This window comes from Solanum stenotomum, chromosome 6 (genome assembly GCF_019186545.1).
Source record: "Solanum stenotomum isolate F172 chromosome 6, ASM1918654v1, whole genome shotgun sequence".
Taxonomy (NCBI): Eukaryota; Viridiplantae; Streptophyta; class Magnoliopsida; order Solanales; family Solanaceae; genus Solanum; species Solanum stenotomum.
Genome location: NC_064287.1, coordinates 62071850 through 62093264, shown reverse-complemented (window position 1 = coordinate 62093264; position 21415 = coordinate 62071850). Strand labels below are relative to the sequence as shown.

The window sequence follows — 21415 nt, the reverse complement described above, 5'->3', positions numbered from 1 at the left end:
CAAGCAGGATAGTCCCCTTTTAGATGGCCATTGCGACCACAATGAAGACACAATAAGTTGTCTGGAACAAATACAAATTTGTTGTGGGGATTATAGGGAGGAGTAATGTTCAGGTTGCCTAACCCTTTTCTGTTGTAGTTGATTTGACTGGTTATGTTGGAGAGTAGTTTGGTGGAGTTGGTCCATTTTAGAGAAGTTTGAAGTTCTTCTTTAAGACGGACCAGGTCCCTCTCCATCTGATCATTCCTTTCCAAGGAAGGGCAAGCCTGGTCTCAGCAGTATTCAGATTACTTTCTAGTTCTGCCTGCAGGGTAGTAGCCTCCTTTCTTTTCGCAGATTTCTCAATCATTAGATTCAATTGCTCTTTAAGTTCTAGTTTTTCAGATTCTAGAACCATCACTTGTTCTTCAAGAACTGACATTTGCACCACCATTACCCCCTTATCTTCACTTAGACTATCAAGACTGCTGTTCATAGAGTCTTTTTCAGTGGTTAACTCTATGACAGAGTCATTCAAAACATTTGCTAGCTTTCTCAACCTTCTAACAGAGTAAGTATTCAAGTTTTGTTTAATATCAAGGAGAGTTACCTTATCTTCATCGTCCTTATCGTCTGATTTTGCCATGAGAGCAAATAACCCGTCAAATACGTTGGCATCATCTTGAACAACCAGCATGGAGGCATTATCAGGACATTCTGATTCTCTTGATTCACTTGAAGAATCACCCCACACATCAAGAGCTTTCTTCACTACATAGTCAGATGCAGCTTTCCTTGCATTTTTGTCAGGTACCAGGTCCCTTCTCTTATCTTTTTCACCCCCAAGTCTTTGATGCTCTTTGTTTTTAGCTTTGAGCATCGGGCAATCTCTTATGAAGTGCCTTACCTTTCTGCACTTGTGACAAAGATCATTAGCAGTTGCAGCCTGAGGATGATTCCCTCATTTTCTAAACCCTCCATGTTTTCTCACAATTTTTGAAATCTATTAGTAAGATAAGCCATGTCATCATCTTCATTAGAGTCGTCTCCAGACTTGTCTTTTTTAGCTTCCTTCTTTGAGGTGTCCTGATTTCTGTTCATTTCATGAAATTTGAGATTTTCAATGAGAGCATCCATCGTTAGAACCTTTAAGTCCTTTGCTTCAGTTATGGCATCTACTTTACTTGCCTATGACTTGGGAAGAATTCGAAGAATCTTCCTAACCTTCTTACTAGAGCTAATGGGTTCTCCCAAGCTTCGCAGCTCGTTGGTTATGGATGAAAACCTTGTATACATGTCATGAATGCTTTCACTCTCTTTCATTGTGAAGTTCTCGTATTAGGTGGTCAACATATCTACCTTCGACTCCTTCACCTACTCTGTCCCTTCGTGAGTTGTTCTTAGACTGCCCCATATTTCCTTTGCCGATTCACAAGCAGAGATGTGGTTGTACTCTTAGCACTTATACCACACACTAACAACTTCTTAGCTCTGTAGCTTTTCTCAATCTTCTTTCTGTCCGCCTCATTGTACTGTTGGTGAATCTTTGGAATAACTTTTGTGATTTCACCATCTTTTACTTCCACGGTTGGAATGAAAGGTCCATCCAGCACTATGTCCCATAACTCGTTGTCCGCAGCCATAAGATAGTCGTGCATCTTTGTTTTCCACTAACTGTAAAACTGACCATTGAAACGAGGAGGTTGTGTTGAAGATTGTCCCTCTTCGAGGTTCAGTGGAGCAGCCATTCTTTTACAGAAATATCTCTCTTGGTGTTAACCAGCTAGAAAGTACCCTCTTTGATACCAATTAATAGAATGTGTGCGTCCACTCTCAGTCAACGGACCAGGTCCCTTGACTCAACAAGAACAATAAGAAGAGTAAATAATAACGAGAACACAACACAAGCAGTTTACGTGGAAACCTCCTTGCTCAAGAAAGTAAAATCACGACCTGTCACACAAGATTTTCAATTGTTTTCACTAATCTTCCTTAAGCAAAAGTGAAACCCAGTTACAACCAAATTGAGAAAAAGCTATTAATCTCACAACCAAGTAATAACTCTATTACTTGAAAAGCCTAAGCAGATGTCACTCTTCCCACTAAGCTATCACCACTAGACAACTTAGAATTTGACTAAGCAATACGCAGGTTGCCCACTAAACCACCACGCTTCAGATGACTTAGACTTTAACTAAGCAGCATACACGGCTACCCACTAAATCAGTTAGACTCAATTGATTTAGACTTTTCACAAAATAACTATCTGAATCTTTTATAAATGTAGGAACAGATTTCAATGAATGTGCAGAAGATATAAGCCTAAGACAACTAAGATTGTAGCTTTATCTGGTTCGAGTTGATCTTGAGGATGAATCTTCACTTTTGTATTAGCCTTTGCAAGAGTTCTTGAGAGTTTTTGTTCAAGTTGCAAAAACTAAAGTTATGACTATTAGACATAATCTTTATAAAGAATAGTTACAAATTTCGAGGCCATGCCATTGACTGAGGTTTCTGCCATTTCTGCCACAGTTGGAGACTGTGCACCAACCAATTGTACTTTTTCCAGCCTGACAGGTGAGTGTACATCTGCACTAGAGATCAGGTCCCTTTACAAGGTCCCTGGATTTGTCAAATTATCAAAACTATAAATAACATACCCAATTTTTGGGCATGAGGAGAAGAGAATTTTTCTGTATGTAAAAGGTTTGAACACTAAGTTGCAAGTCTTATCTATGCATGTGATTTCTACATGGAAGAACTTTAATGAAGTAACTGATTATGTGAAGCATTTGGAGAAAGTCAAATAGGGTTCTTACTCTAGAGGTCCTAGTCAATAGATATACTAGGCATGTCCTATTTAGTCAGCCCAGGTGACCATTTCGAGATCATTCAATAGTCTTCGACTCCTAGCGGCCAAGAAGGTTCTTATTCTTCTGTCAACAAGTCATCTCTTGATCGATGATGCTTTAACTGTGGTAACTTGGGTCACTTAAAAGGGAATTCCCTTTCAAACCTGCAGGTAATCAGATTCAACAACAGACTAAAGTTGTAGTTTCAACAGGTGGAGGTGGCAATGGCAAGGGACACCCATAAGGTGAGCGAGGTAATAACTACACTACATCAAGAATGATATTTAGTAGCAATTAATTAATGACTATAGCTTCATTATCGCTAAATATGTATTTTAGCAGCAATTAGCACTCTTTGTATATGTTTTTAAAGCCTTTAGCCAAATTGGATATAATTGCACTTAACTAATGTTTGTAAAGACTTTAACACTCTTTATTAATGTGTATAATTATTATTGCTAAAAGTTGGTTTTATTGTAGTGTCAGGGAGGTCATGGAAACAAATGTAACGATAACGCGGGAAGGGGAGTGTTGTTGGTGTCACTCGTACTGAGGATACAACTCAATTTACTTGTACAATTACTTTAATTTGACTTGATTTTGCTCGAGACGCGTCAGTCATTTATTATAGATTACATAGTAATTAATACTATTAACTAAAATTATACCAGTTACATCCTATAAATTCCACCATTTTCCTCAACATCTTAAAAATTCATCAGACATTTATCTATTATATAGTTATTAAACTATGAAGACGGTTTTCTACTATAATTTCATTCCATCAAAGGCAGAAGAAGAATCATGCAGAGAAAGTAACACCCCATGGATAGTGACTCGTCACTTAGTAGAAATACGAGATCTATACCCAGCCCCAATCATAGACCTACAAAATCCATGGATGATAAAAAAGATGATTACACATTACGAGACGGTCGTCGGAAAACTTGTGTTGCCATTTGCCGAGGCTTTTGAGCATGTTTTTCGATACTGGACATTGGACACAGTTAGATCTATAACGTCAGGGCATAGGAAGAATATTGATTTATGGGATATTACTGAAGAGAACAATCCTAAAAATTATCAGAATGAAGGGACTTTTATTGAGATGTTGCCTAATGAGGACTATGCACTTGTTTGTGCTGATCTATTTAGGAATTGTAGATTGCGCGTCAATGATGAGGTTGGGCTGTATTGGGCTCCTAGGTTTTTGTTCTTTAAATTCAAGTTACTTCACAGGTTTCATGCTTGATGAAATCTTTTGATGATTTTTGAAAGAAGATTGAAAGATTGTTATACTATTAAAATCGCAATATAAGTTTACTAGTTTTTTTTCCCTGATTATTGTTGTGGAATATTAGGTTACTCCTCCATTTAAAAAAACATTTTTGGTCCTTGAATAATTGCTTAATTTCTTTTACAGTCCTTGTAATATTTAACATAACACATTAAACCTTCAATTAAATAAACTAAGTGAATTTGATCCAATTGTAATATTAGCATTACAATTATATTGTCTCAATACATTCAATTTTTAAATAATTCTCCCAAGTGGCGATTCTTGATTTGGAAAAGCATCCTAAAGGGCCCAAAACAATGCTAGTTGGGCCTCTAATGGAAGCCCGGTTACCGGCGAACACATTAGCTTTTGACATGAACCATGGATCACTCCAACTATATTTATAGGGTTATGAAAGTTCAATAACTATAAGTATGTTATTTACAAAAAATGATTATAATTTATGTCTTTTTCTAGCTGTATTATTATATATGTTTTCTATTTTTCTATTTATACTCTGATACAATTTTAATTACAATGAACTATATAAGGAAAATGTATTAATTGTACAAATTCAAATTGGTATCTCTATTTATAAAACTTAAAGTATTAATATATCAAGGATACAAGTATTTATAAAAACTTAATGTATTAAGGGAAAAGGGCCTGGTATACCTCTCAACTTTGTCATATGAAGCTGATATGCCCCTCGTTATGAAAGTAGCTCATATATACCCTTAGTGTTATACAAACGGCTCACATATACCCCTACCGTTACAAAATGAGCTCACATATATCCTTCATTTAATGAAAGTGAAAAAATTAGTTTTAAATTTATATTTTTGACTTTTAATTTTTTTTAAAAGTATTTAGGGGTATATATGATTCTTCTAGCAAGGTTCAAAGTATATTTTATTCTTTTTCATACATAAATTATTTTTTGACTTCTTTGATTATCATTATTTGAGTTTCTTATTCTTATTTTATTTTTTTCTTTCATTCCTTAGTGTAAAGAAAAAAAAATTAAAACTATTTTTTTGTCGATATTGTAATTTAATTTTTGTATTTGAAGAAAAAAATTGGTCATCTATAATAAGTTTTACAAGAATATTAGTAAGACACAAATAAATTTGGTCATAAAAATAATAAATCCAAATTAGTCATTTAAACAAAAAAAATGTTTGAGAAGAATCAAAATATACCCATATGGGATTATACATATTTTTTTAAAAATGATAAAAAAAATTAAACTAAAATTAATTTTTTTCGTTTCTCTTAGAGGAAAAGGGTATATGTGAGCAATTTATATATAAGTAGGGGTATATATGAGTCACTTTCATAACGGGGATTATATCAACTCTGAATGACAAAGTTCAAGGGTATATCAGACCCTTTTCCCATGTATTAATATATTAAACAAGGTAAAGTTTAACAATTTAACATTTGAACATGACAATTTGGAGAATAAATAGACAATAGTTAAACAAAAATGAATACTCCAATATAGTATACTATGAATGCATTGTTGTTAAACAAAAATGGATACCTGGACAACCCAGAAAGAAGAAAAATGGAAAATAATAGAATGTGAAGGTAGCAAAGTGTGTAAGTATTCGACTGTATAAAAAGTTGAAAACGCCAACAAACGTCAATCTCTTTTTGGTCAAGTTTTTCCTGTAATACTTGAGGCTTGGTGTTAACTCAGATATTTGTTTATAAAAAATCAACCTTTTAAATTGGATAGATTACTTATGTATCCAAATATACTTGTATTCACAAATCACCATTTCAACTTGGGTTATATTACAATACAAGTATCTATGTATATAAGTATTCTACTATATACTAATCTGACGATCATACAAACCTCAATCTCTTTTTGTTCATGTTCTTCATATATTACTTTTTTTTTATAACTATAACCATTGGAGAAACAAATAATTCTTCAATCGAAACCCTATAAAAATAGATGAAAATATAGATGTATACAAATATAATCTTCATAAAAAGGAGGAAAAAATCAATCAAAAGATATCTTATGAATTCAAATTACAAAAATTACTGCTAGAATCATCAAAAGGATCTTAAATTGGAAGAAATTGGGGGGAGAAATACAAAAAAAATGTGATATAGGAATATTGATGAAATAGAAAGTGTTAATGAGGATAAACATGGGGAACCAATCACATAAAACATGCCTAGACATAATCAATTAAGTGTGTAATAATGACTTTCCTATTAATATTAATAACTTTTCTGATTATTTGTATATAATTAACTTTTCTATTTGTTGTGTAGTTATATCCATATAACATAAAAAAGATAAATTATAGCTATTTATTTTAAATGTATATTAATGTTTGTGTAGTTTTTTTCCTAAAAATCTAAAATGATTAGAAGTTCATACTCAAATCCAAAATAATTCCTGAAATACTCATTCTTTCATAAATAATTACAGCCCATACCCCCCCACAATAAGGCTGATAATTTTCGCTTAACTGTTACAAAATCAGTATCATATATTGTATTGGTATCATTAAGGCAGATAATTTTCACTTAACTAATACTAAATTAGTAGCATATATTGTATTGTTATTATTAAGTTTTCTTATTCAGAAATTACTCATTAGTTAATGATACCAAAAAAATATTGGTGAAATTTTGTGACAACTTTTGTAAGGAGATAGAAAATTTATTACAACTATGTTTAAAAGGGTCTTGTTTGATGAAATCTAGTTATGTTTTTTTTTGTAAATAGATCGAAAAGTTGTTATAATTATATATTTGAAAGAAGAGAGTTATTTAGCAATATTAAATTTACTGTTTTCTTTTTCTATTTCTTAGAATATCATGTTACTCCATCATTTCATTTTTTGTGTTTTAATATAATTTAACATGACATAAAAGTTAATAAAATAACAATAACTTTTGAATTGCATAGAAAGTGATATTTGTTTGTGAAACAATGTAAAAATGAAAGTTTGCAAGTGTCATATTTGATGAAACATGGTGATGGATTTGCATTAGTTTTGAAATTGTAAGGAGATGGAAAGATTGTTCAAAAGTAGGGGTAACAATTGAGCAGGCTGGTTCAAATTTAGACAGTTCATAATATGTCAAGATAACAATACAATCTAAATTTACTTCGGTCAAAATGAATTAGGTAACGGGATATAGAAGAGGTCAAGATCCAACTCAACCCAAAATTCCTCTGTTAATTACAGTCAAAACAATACAATTGCTTTAATCTCAGCAACAAAGAAATGCTAGAAAAAATATGCAGGGAACTTCATATTGAATGCAGTCGTCAACAGACAGGAAAATCTACGGGAGGAGCCTCCAATGATTCCAATTCACTAACTCCATTTTCCACGAGGAACGCCATCGCCAAACCCCATGTAATGTGAACATCCAAATGACAGTGCATTATCCACACTCCTGTATTAAGTTAATATTGTTAATTTTCTAACACTGAAATGTGACATTGTGTAGAAAAGAATTGGGAATATTAGGAGAAATAAGTATTTGTTCTCTTACCTGGATTGTCCGCGACAAATCTGATGACTGTCCATCCGTTAACGGGTAAACTGGCTGTATTTCTGAGAGGTGGATTAACAAGGTTGAATTTAGATGTATCTGTTTTCGGATTAAAGTTACCGAATCCCTCTGCAATGATGTAGAAATCATATCCGTGAAGATGAATTGGGTGATTCTCAGCTGTGAAGATACCCGTCCCCTGTAACACAACTTGCACTGTTGCCCCATATTTCAGCTTGTACAGCTTAGTTCCTCGAATAGGTTGCCATAAAGACCGGCTTACGTTGCCAGTATAATTAAATTTTACAGGTGGCACAGCTGGGAAATCAGTTGAGAAAACACCAGGTATGCCTTGGTGATGTGCTTGTAGCAGGGAAAAGTTGGATGGTAGCACAAAAGATACATTGTTCATACTGGCAGCGAATCGAGTTCCATTTGGACCTTGACAATTTCTAGATCGTGCACCTCTTGGGCAGTTCTCGAGTCCCAGCCCGACTGTGATGAATAGATTTTCATCGATTTCAGTGGGTACCTTGACCTTTCTTGGGCTTCTGAATTTTCTTGTGAAGGCTGTCGCAGTGGCTGTGTCATTATATGCTGGTAAAGACGGGGAAACCGGTTTAGTCTTGGCACAATTGGAAGAACAAGAAGCTGTTTTGTACTCGAGGATGGCTGTGGTTGTGGTATTATCAAAGGGGGCGCCTTGAGCGCTTGCATAGGCACGTGCTGCCATGTAGTATCTGCTTGGTGTCTGATCAGCTTTGATCAGGACATCGGTTGTCTGTCCTGGTCCAAGCATAAGGACAGATGTTGTGAAGGGCTTAACATAATTGGCATCTGCTCCAACAACAGTAAGCTTGTGGTTGGCCACAGTAAAGAAAAGCTGCTGATTCAATCCAGCATTGATAACTCGAAGGAGGTTGGTTTCGCCAGAGTCCATATGGACTATGATCGTATCTGCATAAATATGATTTTTATGAAAACATGTCCTAAACAGGTAAGATATCAAATCATAGTTTACTGAACGCTAGCATAATGGTATCGTGTTACAAATATTAGAACTAACCTTGTTTGGAACACTTGTATAGGTCACCTGGTTGACCATTGATGGTGTAAGCATCAGATACATTAGGAGCTGCTCCTGTTCTTGTTGCTCGTCTTACAACGTCAATAGGATTTGTATCCCACCACTCACCTGATCAGCATTTCCATAACTATCATTTCGACAAAAGGGAAAACAGAATATAGGCTAATGCATAAGAGAATGTGAAGTAGTACCAAGCAGAACTGGTGTTTCTCTTTTGGGCTTAGGAAATGGATAGTTTTCGCCTTGTTTTGGATGGATAATCAAAGCTCCATAAACGGTAGCCCTAAGCCACGAACTGTGGGCGTGCCACCAAAGAGTTCCTTCCTGTCCTTGAATTGTAAACCGGTAAGTGTAACTCTTTCCCGGTCTAATTGGGCATTGAGTGATAAATTCTGGTCCATCTGCCCATGCTGTTCTCATTTGCCTAACCCCGTGCCTTTTGAGATACAACAAAGTAGAATAAATGTCAATACATATAATCGCGTCTAACATATATCAGTCTGCAAGCATGAACTTACCAGTGAATTGTGACATTATATCGAGCTCTATTAACAACGTTAACCACCAGAGTATCCCCGTTGTTTACTTCCAATGTTGGTCCAGGGAATTTCCCATTCACCGTTATGCTGTTGTGAGTTTTGCATAGCCTCTTCACTGGTGTTGCTTGAATCTGTTCCAAATGAAAAACAGAGTTCAGTATCATAATGTTTTTAAAAATTTACGACATGTTTGCAAATAACGAAAGGAAATCTTACAACAAAATCATGGTAATGAGTTTTCGCGGATGCTGCATTTGCAAAGAGAAGCAAAATGCATACAAAACAGATAGAACTTAAAGGGTTCACAATGCTTTTCATTGCCTCCATTTCTTTTCCTTTTTTACTAAAACTCGATTCGAGTATTAGTAGAAATGCAAGTTGTTTGTGAAAGATATTAGAGTTGAGTTTGCTTTTATAGATAAAAGTTGTGTACAAAAAACTTGGTTGAACTCTTGTAGAATTGATTTGTTCACCAACTTAACCTATCTAATTGCATAAATTTTCATGAATATTAATCCTTGAGTATATTATGAGTCATTTTCTCTAAGTTTGTTATATTTTCAATCATCAAGTAAACATCACTTTTATGGTATTTGCTTCACATTAACAATGTGTTGTTATTCAACTAACTTTAAGTTTGTTGTTATGATTATATGCAACAACTATCTTTGTCTTGTCATTTCCGCATTTTCCATAGTATTGAATTTATTATAACCGAAGGATGGTATAGTAAAATTATCATTTTATTGATTACTTCTTAGGAGTGCGTAATGAGTCAAATATGGACAAGTAAAAATAGACGGAGGAAGTATATTTCAAGTCCAAAGAACCAATGGCTGTAAACAGCAATTTGCATTGTTTACTTCTTAAAACTCTGAAAAGTAATGACCAAAAGTTGGTTAAAACGTAAAAACAAAAAAAAATTGTAGTGTCATAGAAGTCATTGGTTGGTATGGCACAACAAAAACTTCACCAGAATTAGAAAAATAAAAGAAATAAAATTTGAATGTTAGGTTTATTAAATCAACACTGCACATTTAATTTGTTTTTATTTTTTTATTTTGGACATAATACATAATTATGTTCTTTAACTTGCTTTAACCAGTACTATTTATGCCCCAACATTGGATGTACACAAGTAGAAACTTAAACTTGTATAAAAATTAAACAAGTAGGCGCACACGTCCTAAATGGTATATTGCACATAGAACATCATGTAGGATGTGAATTGTCACATAGAACGTCATGTATGACACATGTGTCTACTTAATCAATTTTATACAAGTTTAAGTATCAACCTTCACAAAGTTGAAGTAAGACTATCTTCACACTAATAATATAATAATACTCTTCTGAAATTCCACTCGTGAAACTATATTGAATATGTTATTACTATCATTGTTGTTGTTAAAAAAAGGATAGAAATACTTTTGACTAACATGCTTAAGTTAAAGATGGTAAAAAGTCTTATTCAGTTTGTTAAACATTTGATTGGTTCTTAAATCTTAATTAATTCTAAATATAAGATTTAGTTAGAGAAACCAAAAACGGCAAGTTTTTGATTTTTTTGCTAATATATATGATGTCCCAAAGTAGGTGGTCTGTCAAAAAAGTATATATATATTCTGTCAACCTTTGACTTCTACATTTTTCTTTTTATTCTTTTTTATGAAAAAAAGTCTAAGACGTAGTTACATACGTTATCTCAAAATTGTGTGCTTATATTTTATGCGGCCACGTGTTATTTTTTTATTACTTCTTGTTTTTTAGAAGTATTTTTGTTTTCACATTCTCATTAATAAGAAGGTTTGTATTGCTTTTTTGTTTAATTATCGAGTTATTTTTTAGATGATCATTCACGTTTTTGTACTTGCTTATAATTTGATTTTATTTTTATAGCAATAATACCACTTAATTATCATTATTTTCCTCAAGAAATTATAGTATTTGTCAGAAAAATAGTACAGTTAAATTATATAGAGTCAAGAACATGCATCTTAATTTAACACGCTACATTCTATTATTAGCAATTGAATATATGACATTAGTAAGGAAAAGTAACTAATAATATAAGCGAGAGTGAGAGTGAGAGTGAGAAACTGAGATTAGTATGAAGCTTAGGGCTTCGATGATAATATGAATATTGAGTTTGGAGCCGTTAGCCTTAGATCCTTCTTGGCTCAAATCATATTAAAGAGATCATCCATTCTTAAATTGTATAATTCTAAAGTATACAATGTATATAATTGTATCGATATCTCTCTCCCGATCGTTGTTGCCCCATCGTCATTGCCCTCCTCTCTCTCCCCATCGTTGATGTTTCGATATCTCTCATCGTCTCCAACGAGATCTACGTGTTACAATTTGTTCTAGCAAAAAGGAATTAATAACAAAGAAAGTCCTACAATCTAATTTAAGCTGAATGACTTCCTAACCCTCTTTTGTTTTCCCATTTTTATCTTGTTTACTTCACTTTGCAATATAATGGGTAATAAGTCATGATCTTGCAACAATTCTTGCCAATCTTGAAATATCACGATGATAAAGATTTCATAGAAATTAAGGTTCATCAAGATTTTTCTTATGATAACACTATATCATCGTGTATATCTCACAAAATACATGCGTCATACATAGTGACATATAAGTGATTATTTGTGGTAGTTTATGAGATACAAGTGTATGTTGTATGTTTAATTTGACATTTTAGGGTGATGCTTGTGAAGTGTACTTATTATACGTGTGGATACAATATATTCGCCACATTTTGAAACCAAAATCTCGCTATAATTAGGCAAATTATCGCAATTTTTCACAAATCTAGAGGCAAATAATGTTATATACGAAATTTTTCCTAATTTATTTCTAGTGGAGAAACAAGTATTATAAGGGGACCATCAACGGATGTGGTGCAGGTAACGGATGGGACTACTCCTTCCTTAATTAAAGGTCTCGGGTTCAAGCCCTGGTTATGAAAAAGTTCTTGGTAGGGAGCGTTTTCTCCCAAATGAAGCCCTACATGGCACAAATCCAAAATAATCAAACTCCAATATAAATATCGAACACCAACCAAAAAAACAAAAAAGTATTATAAAGGGGGAGAAAGGGAGTTGCCTTTTAATGGAGGAAAGGGCTCAATCCTTTGTTGAGAGAAGGAGTGAACACCAAGCCCATCTCACCTTCATCAATCTAATAAGTACAAAGATTTATGGTACGAATTTTAATTTTGATTGAGTAGGTACTAGTGTATATCACTACAGTTATGACTTTCTTGATCTGTCTTAATTTATGTGACATACTATTTTTTTTTTATTTTGTTCCAAAAAAATAAATTATCTTTCTATAATTTTAAAATTCCTCTTTTACTCTATATAAAATAATTTATAGCCATAGAAAACATTACGGTTTGTTTTAAATCACAAATTTCAAAATTCTTCATTTCCTTCTTAAATTTTTGTGTCAAGTCAAAGTGTGTCATACAGAGAGATGTAGAGAATATTACTTTATTGTTTATACTATATACAAATTTAGTGTACGTGTATATATTCTCATAAATTGTTCAAGTGCAAGCACAATAGTTTACCTACTTAGAGTCTGACAAGATTTTTGACTTATAAATCAAAAGTCATAAGTTAAACGATTTTTGATTTATTTTCATCTTTTTGACCTAAAAATATATGATAAAAAATTATTTTTTATATTTTACTTATATATCATAACTAATTTAACTTACACAACACAGTAAATAAATCAATTCAAACAGACTCTCGATTACGTTTTAACTTGTTGGTCGATGTGGTCCATGAATGGGTAGCCAGAGTGGTCCTCGTAAATTATATAGATTGATTGAAGACGACGGAAACTTGTTTGTCTATGGACCGCATCTCATGTCTCTATCAAAAAAAACATGTAACATAATGTATACAAATTATTACCGTTTTATGAATTTCATATCTATATTTTGAATGTTCATAAAAATTCGTTGAATTATTAAAAACTTATTGTCTTAGGTGGATTCATTTTTAAAAAATTATATTTTTATCACTTTTCAGTAAGTTATTTTAAATATTTTATCATGTATATAACTGAAGATTTTTTTTATGAAGGGAGTTGTACTCCATGGGATAAGTGCAAGAACACTATGAAATTCATAAAATAGTTATAGTTTAGAGAAATTTTAACCTGTTCGATCATTCTTGGGCTGAAAGATTTACTAGCTACTTTAATTTTTTTCAAAAATAAATAATTTTGTATCCAAATGTTGAAATGTATGCGTCCACTAGTGATTCACAAGACCAGGTCCTTTGGTACAGTTAAAATGCAGAAAGTATATAACTGGAAGTAAAATCAACCCATGAGATTTTACGTGAAAACCTCCTTGCTCAAGGGAGTAAAACCACAACCTGTCACACAGGATTTTCAACTGCTTTCACTAATCTCCAATCAAAAGTGAATACAGATTTCAACTACACCAATGAGACTAAACTCTTAATCTCATACTAAGTAATATGCCTATTACTTACTAAGCCAAAGCAATGCATCTATTTCCCACTATATTAACTATCACTAATTAATATAGACTTCAATAGTAAGACGACACAAAGTTAACTCTAACAATGTTCTTACACCCACTCGCACAAAGGTTTGAAACGTTTCTTATAAGAGTGAAACGAATCCTACAAGTTTAGCACATTACAAGCATTCAAAACAAGAACACACACAAATAACACTTCTACAGTTGATCAAGTCCCTTGCTGTATTTTGAAGCTTGATTTTTCTCTCTCTTTGAAAGAATGAATCATTTAGTTGTTTGTCTCTTGATTATATCAATCAAGAAGAATTGTTGGCCATTGGACAAACAACCTCGTCCATTTCTATTAGTGAAGTACACTAACTGCTCCACCAACACATTGACAAGACAGCTTTTCAGTTGTACACCATATTATATCTGAACGAGAACACTCTGCTGAGGACCAGATCCCTGTAATTGTGAGAATCATCAAAACACCTAGAATACATCACCATCTTTATAAAGATGAGTGCAGATCTATAAATAAAAGATGTTGTACTAGTATTTACATGCAAATCCTAAATTATCAAAAGGTCATTCGAGCACGTTAAAAATTCATCCCAAAATCTATCCCCTAACTAGAACTAGAACACTTATAGGAGTTATTGTGTCAATTTCTTTCATTTCTCTTGTTAGACCGCTTTAGCACTCATAGCTATAACCTTAACTTAGTTATTGTACCTCAGCGGCCACATTAATTGGTTGAAACAAAAGCAAAATACAGTTAGAGATTTCTTATGTGATAATTCAAGATATTTTTATGCAAAAATGAAAAAAGTTTAATTAAAATAACATGAAATTAAAGTAATGTTTGTAAGTATAATATTACATTACCAATTGACCTCTTTTTCACCTCTCCCTTGCTAAATAACCCTTGTTTAGTAGTACCACGTACAACTTTTTCGGACTTCTGAGGCATGCTCACTAATAAGATATCATAATATTTGGGACTTTAAATCCCAATAGGCATGCTCTAAAGCTTCTTTTCCCTTGGTGTGTGTGGGGAATTGTCATTTTTATTTTCTATTTTACGTTTGATATTTTAAAATTAAATTAAATTTGAATTCATACGTTATAGATTCATTTCTGATTTTTGTTAATAACGCTTCAAAATAGAATCTACTCTATTATAAGAGATTTCAAATTAAAGCATTTAAATTTTAATGGACATGTCCTACATGTGTTGTGTTTCCAAAAAGAAGTTGTAGAGTACGTAGATTCATTAATGATGAGATGACAGGCAGATGTAGCAAATTGAAAGATCAAATTATGATCCAACCTATCGAAAATATGCTTCTATCAAAATAATTTGGATCAAAACGGATTAAATAACACGTCATAATGCAATCCGACATAATCTAATATTTTTCAACGTTGTAAGGTGTATTCGGTACAGAGAAAAATGCTTTCAATTTTTTTTCATTTTAAGTTAGTCAATATTTTTGAAAAATATTTTTCCTACTGAAAATAAGTTAATTCCTTAAAAATGAGGAAACTGATTTCTCTAATGGAAATAGTTAGGGGCAGATCCACATAGAGTCCGTCGGGTGCTAAAGCACCTATTAACCTTGTAAGTTGTATGAACTATGCATATCTATGTAGAAATTAAAAAAGTATTAGTATAAGATTTACATAAAGCACCCAATAAACAAGTGGATTAATTGGTCCAGTGACTTATGGTGGGTGCTTAAGGTTGTTTTAGCGTTGTTGAGCCTGAGTTAGAATTTCACTCTCAACATGTTTTTTTTATTTTTTGAACTCCTTTAGTGAAAATTTTGACTCCATCACTATTAAACTAAGAGAGCACCCATAATTTTAAAAATCCTAAATCCGCTACTAGAAATAGTTGAAAATAAGTTTCACAAATGATATTCCACATTTACAATATCTTCAATCCTCCAACAACTTCATAACCTCTATCGCCATCACCCCACACTCTTACCTCCACTCCTACCGCTTATAATAATTATCTAAATTATATGTAAATACTTTTAAGACAATAATTTTTACTTACTTATCGAACAACATTTTAGATGTACTCACACTCTTAAATTACCTAGTTTCTCCATCCAAATCACATGGTTCAAGGTGAAATAAAGAATCGAATATTGAAAATATCAATTCAAGGTAACCTCGGATGGTCAAATGGGACTCACTTCGACTCGAGGGCCGAGCCAACTTAGGTCATAGGTCATATTCCTTTTGTTCTATTTTACCTGTCGTTTTTACCGAAAAAAAATAAATGATTCAAAATAACTATCATTCTAAAAAATTAAGGTATAGTTAGTTATTTATTTCCATTTTTATTTGTAATCATAAATATTATGGGAAATAAAAAGAAGCATTAAATAAAGTCAATTTATCCATTAAATTGTTTTAGAGTCTCGATTAATTTAAATTTAAACTATATAAAATACATTCATGTCGAAATTTTTTCACTCTCAAACTTCGAACCTACTTTCTCTATAGTTGAGGACAGAGGATGTGGTCATAATCCTGGTTAAAATAATAGATTTCAAATTGTATACATATTAATAGTCTGTTTGATTAAACTTTTGAAAAGTCAAAACTGTTTATTTTTAAAAAGTGAGATCTCTGGTCAAATTTTTGAGAAAAAATAAGTATTTCAGCAGCAAAAACTATTTTTTTCAAAAGCTAAAAAACTTATTTTTACTCAAAAGTACCTTTTTAAAAGCTAAAAAACTTATTTTTACTCAAAAGTACCTTTTAAAAGGTCCACTTAGAAACACTTGCAAATTTTTTAGCCAAACACAAACAGTATCTACTCAGAAAAACAGTATAGTAATTCAAAATAAATTAATTTTAGAAGTTTAGACACACAAGCTATAAATGTATCTATTATGAGAGTCCACATGTGAAATGTCAATACAATAAAATACAACACAATATATTATAAAATAGTACTTTTTTGTCTCAATTTATGTGACTATTTTTCTTTTTAGTCAGTCCCACAAAGAATGACATATTTCTATCATTCCTTTTTAACTTTAAAATGTATATTTAATCCTTAATGAAATGATTCATAGCCACGCAAAATTCTACATCATTCATTTTAGACCACAAGTTTTAAAAGTCTTTCTTTCTTTTTTAAATTTCGTAGCGAGTCAAACTACCTCCTATAAAATGAGACGAAGGGAGTAATACATAACAATCATCCAAATAGAATGTTAGGAAAAAAAAATCTTATTAGCAACGCCGCCTAAAATATAAATACTGTAATGCACAAATTCAAATTTAATCGAGCACGCCCACCAAGAATATATAAACTTAAACATTACCTTTTTTTGAGCAACAAATATAACAGCCTTCAAAAAAATAAAATCTAGAGTGATACCTGACACACACAGTTATCATGTTCCCTAGAAAAGAAAAAAACTTTACTTAGATTCCTCCATTTTAGCACTATGTGTTCCTCCTCTTCACGTGCTTCCTTTCAAGAACCGCACTTATTGCTACATAGTACTCCAAAAAATACCAATTAGCCTTCTTGTGGTGTGTGTAAAAAAAAAAACTCTCCCTATCCCATTTCTATACTTACCAAAGCCAAAAAAAAAAACAAGAATGTCAACTGAAAAATCCCATTTTTTCTAACAAATAATGAAAAATCAAGACCAAGTTCAAGATTTTAGCTGTTTTTACCAGTACCCATTTGGGGTTTTCATGTTTTTAATCCAAGAAAGAGATGTGGGGTGTGTTAAAAAGAAGGAAAAATGGATACCATTTATCCAAATTTTGTTGTTTTTGCAGCTGATGATTTGTGGAGCTCAGTTAGCTTTAGGTCAAGTTTGGGATGGTGTAATTATCACTGAGGCAAATTATCAAGCACTTGAAGCGCTCAAACATGAGTTAGTTGATCCTAGAGGGTATTTAAGTAGCTGGAATGATAGTGGTTATGGAGCTTGTTCTGGTACTTGGGTTGGCATAAAATGTGCTCAAGGACAAGTTATTGTTATTCAGCTTCCGTTAAAAGGATTTGGGGGAAGAATCACTGAAAGTATTGGTCAATTTCAAGCACTAAGAAAACTTAGTTTTCATGATAATGAAATTGGTGGTTCAGTACCTTCATGTTTGGGTTTTTTACCCAATCTAAGAGGTGTTCAATTGTACAATAACAGGTTTTCTGGTTCTATTCCTCCTTCACTTGGTTTATGTCCAGTTCTACAAACACTTGAACTTAGTAACAATTCTTTATCTGGTGCAATCCCTGATAGTCTTGTGAATTCATCTAAGCTTTATAGACTTAATCTTAGTTACAATTTATTGTCTGGTTCCATTCCTGCTAGTATAACTCAATCGCGCTCTCTAGTCTTTATTGACTTGAAATATAATAACTTGACAGGGTCTATTCCGGATTCTTGGGGTGGAAATGGAGATAGACAGTTTAAATTAGAGTCGTTGACGCTTGATCATAATTCTTTGTCTGGTGGAATTCCTGTTTCTTTTGGGAAGTTGAGTGAGCTTCTTGAGATTTCGTTGAGTCATAATCGTATCGTTGGTGTCATCCCAAATGATATTGGAAGGCTTAGTATGGTTAGGAATCTTGATTTTTCTTATAATGAGATTAATGGTAGTTTGCCAGAGAGTATAACCAATCTGTCCTCCCTCATGGTTCTCAACTTGGAAAGTAACAATCTTGATGGTGAAATCCCGTTGGATGTAAAGAAGTTGCAAAAGTTGTTGTTTCTTAACCTGAGGAATAACCGGTTTAGAGGTGATATTCCAGCTGCTATCGGGGACATTTCTGGTCTAGTCGAGATAGATTTGTCTCGTAACAATCTAACCGGAGAAATCCCAGAGTCTGTTAGTGAGTTACCTAATCTTAGTTCCTTTAATGTTTCATATAACTCTCTGTCTGGTCCTGTTCCTACTTATCTTGCTAAGAAATTCAATTCAAGTGTGTTTGTGGGTAATGTTCAGCTATGTGGCTATAATACTTCGAATCCATGTCCTGTTACACCTTCTCCAGTTACACGAGGTAGAAAACGAAGTATTAAAGACATTATTCTCATAGTAGTAGGGTGTCTTATAATAGTCTTGTTTCTACTCTGTTGCATTCTTCTCTGCTGTTTGATCAAGAAAAGAGGTGAACCCAAAAAAGCAAAAGATGCAAAGGGTGTTCCTCCAACTGCCGGAGAAGTTGAGGCGGCTGGGGATAATGGAGGAAAACTTGTCCATTTTGGTGGAGGTATGATGTTCAGTGCAGATGATCTTCTATGTGCTACTGCAGATATATTGGGAAAGAGTACTTACGGTACGGTGTATAGGGCTACATTAGAAGATGGAAGTCAAGTTGCAGTGAAAAGAATGAGAGAAAAGATCACGAAAGTTCAGAGGGAATTCGAGAAAGAAGTCAACGTTCTTGGAAAGATAAGGCATCCGAATCTTCTGGCTATTAGGTCTTATTACTTAGGGACGAAAGGCGAGAAGCTTCTTATTTTCGACTACATGCCTAAAGGAAGTCTCTCAAATTTTCTTCATGGTAAGCAGAAAACAGATTTCCATTTGACATTCTTTTGCTTCTGTCTTTTTGAGAATCAGATACTTTCTGTCTCATTTTAACGTAATGAAAATTGGATTATGTATCATATCGGAAACAACTTCTCTAACTCACACAACGTAGGTAAGGTCTACGTACACTCTACACTCCCCACTCCCCACTCCCCAGACCCAACTTGTGAGATCGCATGGGGAGGAAATTGTTATGGAGGGGTTAATATAGCTTTATTGTTTTTGTTGCAGCTCGTGGACCGGATACACCAATTCATTGGCCAACAAGGATGAGAATAGCAAAAGGGACGACGAGGGGATTGCTGCACCTTCATACTAATGCCAACATCATTCATGGGAATCTTACATCAAGCAATGTTCTACTTGATGAAAACACAGATGCAATAATTGCAGATTATGGCCTTTCACGCCTTGTAACTGCTGCTGCAAATTCAAATGTTATAGCCACAGCAGGGGCACTTGGTTATCGCGCACCTGAGCTTAATAAGCTCAAGAAAGCCAATGTGAAGACGGATGTCTACAGCCTCGGAGTCATTATACTTGAACTCCTAACTGGCAAGTCTCCAGGCGAGGCAGTGAATGGTGTAGATTTTCCTAGAAAGGTGGCGTCAATTGTGAAAGAGGAGGGAACAAATGAGGTATTCGATTTGGAACTAATGAAGGATGCATCCATAATTGGTGATGAATTGTTAGTTACACTAAAATTGGCTTTGCACTGTGTTGATCCCTCGCCATCAGCTCGACCAGAACTTCAGCAAGTTCTCCGGCAACTGGAAGACATTAGGCGTGAAACGCCAACTGCAGGTCCCTCGACAAGTTACTAGATACTCAGTTTTTGATTTTATTAACATGATTCTTTCATTCTTGAATTTCATTGCTAGAGTACTAGATCTGTTTCAAGTGTCTTTAAATAAAAGTGTGCAACATTGTTAAAAGTGTTTGAGCTTAATGGAGTCCTAAATACCATCCCCTTTTGGCCTAAAGAACATAACTTGAGATTGAGGTTTCTCTCACTACATACATCCTAAAATTTTACATGTTTTATCACTTCGAAACAACTTTAAATATACCAAAAGCACCTTTTATTTTAGTTATATATATACATTGATGATGTAAAAAATATAATCTCTACGGCTCTACGTGTGTATATATATATATATAAAATGTTATTTCGTTCAAGAATTTATATAAAGATGACATTTCAATTCAGAGGCACGATAAAAGTTTGGGATTCTAAATTTTAGGATAAAAGAGAAAAATATTGCAAAACATGCTTCTTCTTTTTTTTAAAAAAAAAAGAGAAACTTTTGTTGATAGTGGGGTTCGAGAACCCACAACTCTAGCATGAAAAACATTTTCACAACCCCTTTGTTATCACTAAATCGTCAATCAGTTTTGTTAAGAAGTTCACAAGTTAATATACATATATTTTCATTTAATTTTCTAATACACATATAGAGTCTATAGAAAAGCTAGTAAGTTCGTCTAAAACCCACTTAGCTTCGCCCCTGCATTCCATCACTAGTCCATTCGCCACTACCGTCTCCCACCATTATCACCACCACCATCCACCACCCATAACCAACAACCTTAGCCACAGCTACCACTAGGAGTGACAAACGAGCGAGTCGAGTCGAATATGAATCGATCAAAAAACGAGTTAAATAAAAATGAATAAGTTACTCGACTCGACTCACATTTTAAATGGCTAAAAATGATTTACCCAATGGATAATATGGGTACCCATATTTATCCATTTTATAATAGAAATCTTGTTAAAAGCTTTAAACCAAAAAAAAATTGAAGTTTTTTTTTATCACTTCACTCCACCCCTACCACCCTCTCCCCTACCCCCCTATCCCAAAAAAATGTAAAAAATAAAAAATAACCACCCCATCCCTACCAGCACCCCCACACCCCCTACCCCCTACCAGCCCCCCCTCCCCACTCCCACACCCCATCCCAAAAAAAAAAATTAACAAAATTTTTATTTTTTTCATTAAAATTTTTTTAATTTTTGTTTTTTAAAAAACTTACCACCCC

The 21415-nt window shown here is 33.4% G+C and overlaps 2 protein-coding genes across 2 annotated transcripts; one reads left to right on the top strand and one right to left on the bottom strand.

The window, feature by feature from the left end:
- Positions 1 to 7264: 7264 nt before the first annotated feature.
- LOC125867754 (laccase-12-like) lies at positions 7265 to 9600 on the bottom strand. The gene is made up of 6 exons (XM_049548325.1): positions 9490 to 9600; positions 9253 to 9404; positions 8926 to 9170; positions 8714 to 8842; positions 7648 to 8604; positions 7265 to 7548 (listed from the first exon to the last, which is right to left on the bottom strand). Exons 1-6 carry the CDS (start codon positions 9598 to 9600, stop codon positions 7418 to 7420), a joined length of 1725 nt encoding a protein of 574 aa, XP_049404282.1. The 3' UTR covers positions 7265 to 7417.
- A 7784-nt stretch (positions 9601 to 17384) lies between these two features.
- Positions 17385 to 20330, top strand: LOC125867666 (probably inactive leucine-rich repeat receptor-like protein kinase IMK2). Its single transcript, XM_049548225.1, has 2 exons — positions 17385 to 19343; positions 19604 to 20330. Exons 1-2 carry the CDS (start codon positions 17462 to 17464, stop codon positions 20194 to 20196), a joined length of 2475 nt encoding a protein of 824 aa, XP_049404182.1. The 5' UTR covers positions 17385 to 17461; the 3' UTR covers positions 20197 to 20330.
- The last annotated feature ends 1085 nt before the right edge of the window (positions 20331 to 21415 follow it).